Source organism: Camarhynchus parvulus, chromosome 1A (genome assembly GCF_901933205.1).
Source record: "Camarhynchus parvulus chromosome 1A, STF_HiC, whole genome shotgun sequence".
NCBI lineage: Eukaryota > Metazoa > Chordata > Aves > Passeriformes > Thraupidae > Camarhynchus > Camarhynchus parvulus.
Window position 1 is genome coordinate 70665257 of NC_044586.1, and position 11980 is coordinate 70677236.

General features: G+C 47.5%; 2 protein-coding genes across 2 annotated transcripts; one reads left to right on the forward strand and one right to left on the reverse strand.

The window, feature by feature from the left end:
- Positions 1-700: 700 nt before the first annotated feature.
- LOC115910196 (guanylyl cyclase-activating protein 1-like) lies at positions 701-10339 on the forward strand. Its single transcript, XM_030960147.1, has 4 exons — positions 701-898; positions 7344-7493; positions 9141-9231; positions 10212-10339. Exons 1-4 carry the CDS (start codon positions 701-703, stop codon positions 10337-10339), a joined length of 567 nt encoding a protein of 188 aa, XP_030816007.1.
- LOC115910197 (acrosin-like) lies at positions 2906-5424 on the reverse strand. The gene is given in 5 exon segments (XM_030960148.1): positions 2906-3145; positions 3203-3420; positions 3564-3709; positions 4869-5128; positions 5298-5424. Coding segments are annotated over 5 exon segments (816 nt in total). The 5' UTR covers positions 5366-5424; the 3' UTR covers positions 2906-3021.
- Positions 10340-11980: the final 1641 nt, after the last annotated feature.

Below are 11980 nucleotides of genomic sequence, written 5' to 3' on the forward strand. Positions count from 1 at the left end.
GTGTTCTCCAGCCTGTGGTTGTCTCTCTACTCCTTCCCCTTTCTGCAGTTGAGCCTTTTATGGGTTGGCTGCACTCCATGATGGTTCTTGGATTTGCCAGACCAGGGGATTATTTGTGTCCTCTTGCATTGTTCCTCTGTGCTCCTTTGTGTGCATGGAGGTGAGCTTTTTCCCTCATAGCCTCGCTCTTGTACTGGGCCGTTTCTGTAACACTTTCTGGTCCTACACACTCTGTTATTCAACACGTCTATTTGAGAAAACAGACTCTCAAATCCACTTAGAGGAAAAGATCTTTACTTAACCTCACAGCTCACATCTTATGGGCATTTCCTCTTATCTTCACGTATAATTATATCAAGGTTAAAAATAGGGTAGTCTACCAAACCAATATAGCTCCCAATGCCAGTGTCTGATTAACCTTCTCACCCTTTCTGCTTTAGCTCCTAAAATAGCAGTGATTTGCTAGATTATCTTGCATCTCCTTTCCATTCTAAGAAGACTGTTTGTATCATTGAAACTTTCTGGTTTGTGGATCAGCCTCTAAGAAGATTAACATTTATAATTGGCTTGTGGAAGGTTAGATCCCTCACGTAACTGACATTGGTGTTGAGCATGGACAGGAGCAAACGGGCAGTGCTGTGAGAGCCACAGGAGGAAGAGGATCATTCCTGTAGCATCATCCTTCTGACCACAGATATATATGGGAAACAACAGCAGCTCCACCGTGGATGATCTACAAGCTGTCGAGATCCACCACTGGTACAAGAAATTCATGACGGAGTGTCCTTCTGGACAGCTGACAGAGCATGAATTTAAGCAGTTCTTTGGACTTCGAGGGCTGGATCCAGAGGCCAATAAGTACATTGAGCAGATGTTCCGCACATTTGATATGAACAAGGTGAGTTCTCTGGTGAGGAACTGTGTTGTGCTGCTTAGAAGTGATCCAACTCCTGCACTTTCAGAGTCTTTGTCTTTCTCCTGCAAACATAAAGAACACAAATATTCTCTTGCAAACATTTTCTCTTGCAAACACTGGTGGGGAAAGCTGCCAAGGGATGCTTATGTAAAGTAGCTAAATGTAAGGAACGAATGAATGTGTACAGGTAATAACACAGATGACATAAACATAAGTACACCTGATTATCTAACTACCTTGTGCAAGTTCACATTTGAATTTTGAAAATTCCTTACTGCCAATTATTTGACTTGGCCTTATTTAACCAGCAAAATACTAATTTCATTATTCTTCTTACGTGTTCTTATTATTCAAAAATATAGCTGTATGAGATCATGGAGACCACAGGAATCAGACACAGTAGAAATCATTATAGCATTCACAGAGGAGTAATTTCCAGGTATTTGGCAGCTGAAATTAACACTGCATGGGCAGACAAGGTCTGTGGCTTTCCTTGGTAGGTGCAGCATGAAGCTGGAGTGAGGGGGTGGGCAGTGCTCCTCACTGTGACGTGTGACTGCTGGTAGAAAACAGTAGCCCCCATAATTCCTTTAAGTGTGCAATGGCCCTCACTTTTGCCTGCTTTTTATCCATATGTATTTCAGCCTATCCTTGCAGGCCTGTATTCTTAATGACAAAGAAATCTGGATTTATAGCCTCCTGGGAAAATTCAGCTTTGCTCTCTGCTCCAAGGTTCTGAAATGGAGTCAAGGAGGATCCAGTCACAGAGGCATGACAACCAGGTGGGAAATCACAGAGTTAGTCCTGAAGAGGGAAAGCTTAGGGACCAACAAAAAATGTTATTTTGGACATGTGCTACAGCATAAGGAGTTAAACAATGCTTAGGAATATTATAAAATTCTTAAGCAGAACAGCAGACAGGCTCCATTAGGGTAGTTGAGGTCTTGTGGTGGATGTAATGACTGTAAATAACTGTAGACCTCAAAGAGTATCTTTTCTCATCCCAAAGTCCTGTGTGCCCAGGATGATAATAGTGATGAGAAGCAGTTTCATAAGGTAAAGCCGAATCTTTACAGCTGTGGCACAAGTCTTTCTTTCACTTCATCTCTCTCCCTTCTTGGGATGTTAAAGGAATTTAAAATTTATTCAATGATGTTGTGCATTCTAGAGTCTTCCTGTGAGCCCTGTGTTATTCAGTAAACAATGTTATAAGAAGGTTCTCAAATTCAAATTTGGTCAGAAAAGCTATAATCTAAATAAAGTGGTAGTGATCTCAGGAGGAATGAAGTAAAAGTGTGGCAACTAGTGGCGATGGACCTAGTTAGTCTTAGTCTGTTAACAGTTAATCACTTAATCTAAGATCCTTTTATGAACAAGGGCAAGGAACAAGAGCACCTAGAGGAAAATCCACCCTGTCATAATACAGACATGATGGATGGAATCGTCTGCCCTCTGGACCTTCAGATTTTGAAAACTTGGATGATGACAAAGAGGATAAATTTTCAATATTCTTATTTTATAAATTGCTATTGTAGCATTATAGAATGGTTTGTGTTGGAAGGGACCTTAAGGGTCATCTCATTCTACCCCCTGCCATGGGCAGGGACACCTGCCATTACCCCAGGTTGCTCCAAGCCCTGTCCAACCTGGACACTTCATGGGCCAGGGCCTCATCATCCCCTGAGTAAAAACTCCTTCCCAGCACCTCATCTCAATCTCCCCTCCTCTAGATTTAATCCATTCCTCCTTGTCCTATCATGGCCTGCCCATGCAAAAAGCCGCTCTCCCCCACTATTAGAACCTGCTTCAATGCAAGGGGCACTGAGGTTTCCCTGGAGCCCTCTCCAGGCTGAAGAATGAATGTGAACAGCACAGCAGATGGACAGACAGAGCAGGGACTCTGCAAGCCTGCGAGTGCACTGAGCAGGGCTGAAAACACGGGTAATGATGAACACAGAAACTTTACTTCAACACCTCAGTCACGTCAGCATCGCTGTGGCTGCAGCGCAGCAGCGTGGGCAGGACAGAGAAACCTCTGGCCCCAAGGCTGCCTTGGAGCTGCCGTGATCCACTGTAGCCCTGGATCCTGCTCATCCTGCTGCTGCTCAGGCTTTTTTGTCCTTCTAAAACTGCAGGAACTCCTGCACCAGATTCCAGAATTGCACGAGGATCTGGTGTGGGAATGCCATGGGCAGTGACGTGCCCGAGGATGTCACTGCTGGTTTCTGGCTGCACTCAGGGGTCAAGTTGATCTGTTCCTCTGGTTGCTCTGGTTTCAGAGGCTGCTCAGGGGCCGAGGTGACAGCTGGCTCCGGTGCCGGACCAGCTCTTTCTGCAGGGCTCAGTCCCGTCTGGAGCAGGATCCAGTTGTAGAAGTGCTGAGTGGAGGTGTAGATTCCGGGGTGCCTGGCTCTGTCACAGCCTCTTCCCCAGCTGTTCAATCCCACCAGCCAGTAGTAGTCAGCTTCATTGTCCTTGCAGACGAGGGGACCCCCGCTGTCCCCCTGTGCCAGGAGAGATGGTTCAGGGACTGTGGGGGGCTGCTGTGGGGAAGGGAGGGGTGGGCAGGGGACAGGCTGGGCTGCGTGTGGGGGATGAGGGGGTCCCTGTGCTGCTGGGGGCTGAGGGACTCATCACACGCTCCTACCTGGCAGGTGTCAATGCCGCCCTGTGGGTACCCAGCACACAGGTTGCGGGGGTGGATGGCCCCCGCGTACCACCGGCTGCTGTTGCAGAGCTCTGTGTCCATGAGGTGGACCTTGGCCTCCTGCAGCACCATGCCTGGTCCCTGTGCTGTGGGCACAGAGGGGAATGAGCCCCAGCAGCTCGGTACCCATCCCCTCCCCAGCCTGGGGTGAACTCCCTTCCCAGGCCTGGCTCTGCCCCTTCTCCACAGAGCGATGTCCAGCTGTGTCCCTGCCCCTTCCCCACAGAGCAATGTCCAGCTGTGTCCCTGCCCCTTCCCCATGACTCAATGTTGTCCAGCTGTGTCCCTGCCCCTTCCCCACAGAGCAATGTCCAGCTGTGTCCCTGCCCCTTCCCCATGACTCAATGTTGTCCAGCTGTGTCCCTGCCCCTTCCCCACAGAGCGACATTGTCCAGCTGTGTCTCTGCCCCTTCCCCACAGAGCGATGTTGTCCAGCTGTGTCCCTGCCCCTTCCCCACAGAGCGATGTCCAGCTGTGTCCCTGCCCCTTCCCCACAGAGTGACGTTGTCCAGCTGTGTCCCTGCTGTTGGCCTGGGGAAGGGGCCAGACCCATCTCCCCGAGGTTTCACAGGGCCAGCAGGAATTGTTTGGGTGAGCAGGGACCTTACAGCTCATCCCGTTCCACGCCCTGTCTTGGCAGGGACTCCTTCCCCCAGCCTGGGCTGCTCCGAGCCTGGCCCCACTGGCGTCCTGCGGCCGGACCCTCTCTGTGCCCAGCCCGTGTCCCTCTCTGTGCCCAGCCCGTGTCCCTGTCTGTGCCCAGCCCATGTCCCCAGGGTGCCCAGCCCATGTCCCCCTGTGCCCAGCCCATGTCCCTCTCTGTGCCCAGCCCGTGTCCCCAGGGTGCCCAGCCCGTGTCCCTGTCTGTGCCCAGCCCGTGGCCCCGAGTGCCCAGCCCGTGTCCCTGTCTGTGCCCAGCCCATGTCCCCGGGTGCCCAGCCCGTGGCCCTGTCTGTGCCCAGCCCGTGGCCCCGAGTGCCCAGCCCGTGTCCCTGTCTGTGCCCAGCCCGTGTCCCTGTCTGTGCCCAGCCCATGTCCCCAGGGTGCCCAGCCCATGTCCCTCTCTGTGCCCAGCCCGTGTCCCTGTCTGTGCCCAGCCCGTGTCCCCAGGGTGCCCAGCCCGTGTCCCTGTCTGTGCCCAGCCCATGTCCCCAGGGTGCCCAGCCCGTGGCCCTGTCTGTGCCCAGCCCGTGGCCCCAGGTGCCCAGCTCACCCTCAGAGCACACATCCTGTTGGGGAACTCACCTCTGGCAAAGTTCCAGCCGGCGATGTAGCAGGATTTCAGCTCCGAGACCCTGAGCGAGGCGTCGGGCACACAGCCCAGCTGGATGTAGTCGCTGCACTCCACGGGCTGGTCCAGCTCCACCAGGGCAATGTCGTTCCTGGCCGTGGCAGCCACGTAGTGCTGGTGCACCAGAAGCCTCTGGATGCGTCTCACCACAGCCTCAGGGCCTGGCTGTCTCAGATCTATGGCCCCAATCACCACATCCCACATGGAGATGCCCCTGGGGAGCAGATGGACAGAGGGGTGACAGGGAGCAGAGCCACGGGCTGCAGCAGCCCAGCATTTCCCGGCCTTCTGCTTGCCCAGGTGGACAGGGAAGTGGCCCGTGGTGCTGGGAGCTGGGTGCCTGCCCGTGCTCTGGGGACATCTCTGTCCCTGCTGTCTCTTACCCGGCCCTGGCGAAGCAGTGTGCGACCGTGAGCACCCACTGGGAGCTGAGGAGGACACCCGTGCACATGTGCCACGTGCCGTTCTCCCAGGTGGCCTGGATGCTGACGATGCTGGGCCAGGCCCCGGGCTGGACACTGGTGCCACCCACACGGGACGTGTGGGTAGCACCAGCAGCAGAAGTCACAGAACTGTGGTCAGAGGCCATGGGCCGGAGCCTGCAGGTCCTTCTGTAACACAAAGCCATCACTGCCCTGCTTGGTGGCTGCTGCTGCTCAGGCTGAAAGTCCTCTGTCATCCCTTCCTGCCCAGTGCTGAATGGCAGGAAGACTCAGGACCCCCGAGGGGCACATCTGTCCCCCCGTGCTACTGCAGCCCCACAGACAGGTTATGCCAGTAGCTGGGCACTGGCCAGGAACCAAGGCTCCTCCTGCAGCAAGTGAGGCTGGAACACTGTGGTGTGGGTGTGGGGAACATGTGGGGCTCCTACAGGAAACCTCCTAAGCGGGACCACTGACCTGCAGGTGTCCCAGGTGCCCCCCACGGGCCCGGCCAGGGCCAGCAGGACGAGCAGCCCCAGCAAAGCCATCGGTGCCAGCACAGCAGGTGGCAGAGCCAGAACAGAGGTGTCACCTCCAGTGCGGCCACTGCCACAGCAGCCACAGCCTTCGTGGTGCTCACAGGGCCTGGGCCAGGGCCGCTGTCACAGAGGGGCTGGTTCTGAGTGCTGGGCATGGCAGGGAGGGGCAGCACAGAGTCATAGAGACATGGAATGCTCTGGGTGGAAGGGACTTTATGACTACCCAGTGCCACCCCTGCCATGGGCAGGGACACCTTCCACTATTCCAGGGTGCTCCAAGGCCTGTCCAGCCTGGTCTTGGGCACTGCCAGGGATCCAGGGGCAGCCCCAGTTGCTCTGTGCCAGGCCCTGCCCACACTCACAGTCAGAAATTCCCTCCTAACACCTAATCTAAATCTCCCCACCTTCAGCTCAAGGCCATTTTTCTTGTGTCCTATCACTACAGGCTCTTGTCCAAAGTACCCCTCCAGCCTTTTACTAAGCCCCTTTTAAGTACTGGAAGAGGCACCAAAGTCTCCCTAGAACCTTCTGTTCTCCAGGCTGACCAGCCATAACTCTCTCAGCCTGTCAATCCTTCTTCCTACCCTGAATGAATATTTTAAATGTGGTGATCCTTACTGTGAAACAGCAGTGCTCTGCTAGTTCACCTACATTCACCTTTTACAAATGTTTATTTGCATCCATTTCAGAAAGGCATCTGACTTTGATTACATGCCTTAATAATTGAAAGTTTCATTTTTTTTTGCTCTGTTATTTCTTGAAGAATTATTGTTATTCAGAATCTTTGACCTAGATATGTGTTTTATTTGTAGTTTGTTTTTAACAGCTTCACATTTTAGTCAGCTTTAAATCTAGGGCAATGAACCTTTACTAACTGGCATTTTTCTTGCAGAAGAAACAAGAGCCTTTTGACTTTCTTTGTAGAGTCAAGAAATGAAATATTAAAAACCTAAATACTGAACATTTTTCTTCAGTGATCAAATCACGCTCTGTGTATTTTACAAAATATTCCCAGTCACATTTTTTTCCACATAATTCTTCCAGAATGGAGAAGAGATCTATGGCTTAGTGGAATAGCACAGTTTCCCACAAAGGCAGAATAGACTAGTACAGAAAACCTGCAGCCCATGGGCTGGGCTCAATGTTCTCTCCCAGCAGGCCAAAGGCAGTCAGCTTTGGTGTACAGAGGGGGCTTTGTTTATGCTGACAACCAGGTTCCTTCACTGCAGGTGGTGAGCAGAGGGGAGTCTCTGTGTACTAGATCATAACTTTAGGAACCCAGGTATTTCATAGCTGGAGAAATAACATGTGTCTGTGCATTAAAGATTTTTCCTAAGTCAAAGTCTCTGTGCCACTTGTTGGCCTTTCTCTTTCAGCTGTGAATTTAAAGAGCAATAAGGTGAAACAACTCCAGTGCATTAACTCCCTCTGTTTACTCCTGTCACAATTTGGGGTTTTTTTCTGACAGGATGGATATATTGATTTCATGGAATATGTGGCTGCCCTCAGCCTTGTTCTCCGAGGGAAGATGGAGCAGAAATTGCGGTGGTATTTCAAGCTCTATGATGTAGATGGCAATGGCTGCATTGATCGACACGAACTGCTCAACATCATCAAGGTGAATCTCCAGGGGTCTGTGTTCTTGCCTCTTTCCTTAAAGACAAATCACACAAGTAAGACCTTTGCTGTTTCCCATATGGATGATCATGGATGAGACCTTTAAAAGCATTCCTTCTCTAAGCAGAATTCCCCATCACCATATAATGCAATAAGCAGACTTAGACTCTATCACCACAGCTTATGTTACAACATAGCTAACCATAAAATTGTTATAGCTGCCTGTGACCTAAATTGCACTTTCCAAGGTTTCAGTCAGTTGTTATCTCTGCAATGTGCGCTTCATATGTCCTTTCCCCCATGAGAAGTTGGAGAGCTACTCCCAGTTTGCTTTTTAGAATCAGTTCCTAAATATCAGCATAATAAAACATTTCTGACTCTGGCGAATAGCCTGAAGAGAAAGGATTGAGAATGGAAAGGATTGTATGCAAATAGCTGTTGTGGATGAGGTTGGGATTACGGGCATAAAGATCACTATATATATCTCAGAATTAATTGTGCTGCAAATTCAGACTATTTTGCAGATAATGGGAAATTACCAAGGTAATTGCAGGAAAGATTCAATGACCCTCAATAAATATCATTTTTGAATATGAAATGTCATAAAATTGATTTGATAAAGCACTAATAAGATCTTAATAATGCATTCTCATCTGTATAAGAATTTTAGAGCTGGGTATCAAAGAGACCTGACCAATACCTGTAGTCATATACAGCCTCCTACTCGTAGCTTTAAATAGAAATACTCAGACATTACAGTGAAGCAACAGATAGTAATAGTTAACACAGAGTTCTTGAGAAACAAATTCTGTGGGCAACAACTGGTGGCAAGAAATTTGTTGTCCTTTGTCTTTTTTTGTGCGTAGTTCAGTGTCTTTTTTGGTGACCTTAGGAAATTGCTGAGATGATGTAAGTTTCAGTAAAATAGCATTTGAAAAAGAATGAATAAAATGACCAAATATCAAAGGGTAAAAACTAGAAAATAAATAGTCTTAGAATCAGTATAAGGGCTCTGAAATTACATATTTCATGCATATCCCTAAACAAAGGAAATAATTAGCATTGAAAGAAAAGAGAACCCTGCACTATGTAGTTATGAATAAGAAGAATTGTAGCAAACACAAGTGGATAAAGCTTAAAGTTTCTCAAGATGAAAATGAATTTCCAGTGACCTTTAGGGAGAAGCCAGACACACAGGAAGAAGTATATAAATGGAAATTGTGAAAGTAAGAATAGAAATAAATTACCACAGCATATAACAAAGGAATTTCATAATGTTAATTGTGGAAGGTGTTTGACTGTGTTTCTGAAGCTTGGTGTACCATAGGGTCACAAAGTGGGACAAAGTGGATCAATTAGGTGGATTCTGATTCTGCCATTTCTGCATCACCTAAACTGCACCTAAGCAGAATTAGGCCAATCCTCTGAGTTTTGCTGCTCATTCCATGCTCCAGAGCCACGCTCCCTTTTTGACACCCTTCAGTGCCATCCATAAGGCCTGATTATTTGTGCTTTGTTTTCCTGTGGTACTGGTTCATTTGTATGGAGAAGGTGCCAGGCATGACTGTTTTATTTTGAATCAATGCTGACATGTGGAATCAGTCTGGGAGTCGTCAGGCAGCTGCTTACTCTTGCTCTTTTATTTTAGGCTATTCGAGCTATTAATGGTGGTGACCATGAAACGAGTGCAGAAGAGTTCACCAACCGAGTGTTCAACAGAATTGATGTGAACGGCGATGGTAAGGTTCCTGCCTTTGTCATCCAGCTTAGACAGTCTTTTCTACAGAGTAACATCCTACTTTTCCTTTCTTGGTTGAACTTTAGGCCTCTTCACTTCATATTTTATTTCTATTTGCATTCTCAGCCAGTAATGCGTTCTCCATGGACCAAAAGGATTTTTCTCCTGACATTATACATAATCAGTGTGACAGGATTTGTTTCCTGTACTGGTCTCAGCTTTGTTCTGTCCACAGGAGTTTCGTAGTGGGGTTTTGGAGTGGTGTTTTGTTTTCCTTTTTGTATGTTGCTGTGTAGCTCATGCCAGTTAGAAGTGGGAAATATTATCAAATGGCCCCAGCTGCTCCTAAGTACTTCAGTATGGAAAGGAAGAACTGCAATTTAATGTTGAAGTTCAGAGTTTCTTCACTGGGTCTGCTGCAGGCAGTATAGCAAGAGGATGAAGTGCTCAGTCAAAGGTTGGTCAAGTGTCACTGTGGTCCCTGTATGTCCCCAAGAGGTATCTCTTTCCTTGCAACTTCAGGTGCTCTTTACTTCCTGACAGGCTCCTTTGTTATTCCAGAAACTCTGCTGAGCTGATTCCCTGTACAAGGTATTTTTGGCCTAGGACATTAAAATTTGTTTCTGTCTGTCACAGCCTCCTTCTGTCAGCTCCTTTATCCTTGAAAACCAGCAAGTATAGGTCGGGTTAGTATTATCACAGGTTGAGCCAAAAAGAATGCTATGATCCCACTCCTTAGGTACCCACTTCTATTGTTCTTTCTTATGTACCTCTTCCCTTTTATGGGGAAAAAAAGAAGCAGGCATTGTCTGGATACTGGGGATGTTTCATAAAAGCTTAAGAAGACTCTCTGAGGTCTTTAGGACAGTGCCTTAGAACAGTGGTTCTAAGTATATAGTAAGTGGTCTCCAAAGTTAGATTACTGTACTCCTTTTCCTTTCAGATGTGGATTCTGATGCCCTTTATTTATGTCTGACACAGGTGAACTTTCTCTGGATGAATTTGTGGAGGGAGCAAGGAAAGATGAGGAGTTCATGGAGGTTATGATGAAAAGTTTGGACCTGTCACACATTGTGGCCATGATAAACAACCGTCGGCATAGTGTATAAATCAAGCTGGGAAAAAATGCTGTGCCAATAGACAGAAGGGTGTCACAAGGAAGGAGAGACAGCATTTTTCAAAACAAAATTTCCGTAAACATCAATAGGGAAGAAGGAACAGAAAGACACTGCTATATTTGTGTATCTGAGTGCATGTTCCTGTACAAATACTGAAGCTTAGCCGCATAAATGCAAGGCAGGTTCAGAAAAACTGAATCTGGGTGGCAGTATTTGACTTGTCTTTCTAAAATTTAAAGGCCAAATTTCAGGACACAAATTTCCTTTTTATTCTGTGTCCCATATTATCAGTTTGAAATGGACTAAAAGTAACAGCAAGTTTGTGAAGAGCGCTAGCAGAACTGGGTGGTGGAGTGTAGAGGACATATTATGACATAGAAAAGAATAATTTCAAACTGTTATTAGTGTAGGGAATGAACAAAAGAATGTAACTTGCACTGTTCTTGTCATGGTATTGGTTCATAAACACCAGCATGGTTTACCAGCATGGTCCATATCACATGTGCTTGAATTTAGTAGTCTCTACAGAAGCAGCTTTAGTCATAAGACCACAAGAACTGAAAGAAAAACCAAGCTGGCAGTGACAAATCTGTCCTCAGCTGCAGCTGTTTGAGCTTTCTGTGATCAAAGAACTCTAGCAAACAAGTCAACAGTTTGGAGCAGCTTCTGTAACCAGAGAAAATGTGCTACTCAATTTCCCAAAGTAGAAGAATTACTTGAGAGATCATATCTTTTATATACTCATGGTTCTACTTATTCTCCTCTCATACAACTGAGTCGCTGGGAGTATTCAAGGCCACAATGAACAAGGCTTGGAGTAACCTGATCTAGCCCCATGCCATGGGGCTGAAGCAAGAGGATCTTTGAAGTCCCCTCAAAGCCAAGACATTCTGTGACTCTATAAATGAAGTATTTAAAGATGATCCTAATATTATTGCCTCACACATCCTTCATTGGTCTTTCTTCTTGTTCTTGAGGAGACAATCTAATTGAAAGAAACAACTCACCAAGGTGACTTGTGAATTGTGCTGTTAATGTGAAGGCTGGAGTGAAGCTGATACTCTTGATCAGTGCTGCCATAAATGACTCTGATTTTATACACGATGGGAAGAGTGATGCAGCATGGACAGAAGCTCAGCAAACTGTGTCTTGTTCACTGTTCATTAGGTAAGGTCATGATCAGAAGCTCCTTTGAATCTGGGAAGAGAACCTGAAGGAAAGAAGAATGCAGGAAATGTTCAGTGGAGTGCCTATGCCATAGTTGGCGTGTTTTTCCTTTGCATGAGGAAGAATTTGCAGACCTGTAACAAAACTTTAGATTGGACTTATTCTTGCTTATATTTAGTCTTCTGTGATGTTCATATGTGTATTGGTTTGCACAGCAAGGTCCCGGTAGCAGGGAGGCTACAGGAATGGCTTCTTCTTTGAGAAGCTGATGGAAGCTTACCCCATGTCTGGCAAAGACAATGCCAGCCGGCTCCAGGATGCCACTGGCCAAGCCTGAGACCTTCAGCCATGGCAGTAACATGTCTGGGATAACATATTTAAGAATGAAAAGTTTTGGGCAGAAGCAATTGCAGCCAGAGAAGCGAGGACTGAGAATATGTGAGAGAAACAGCTCTGCAGACACCA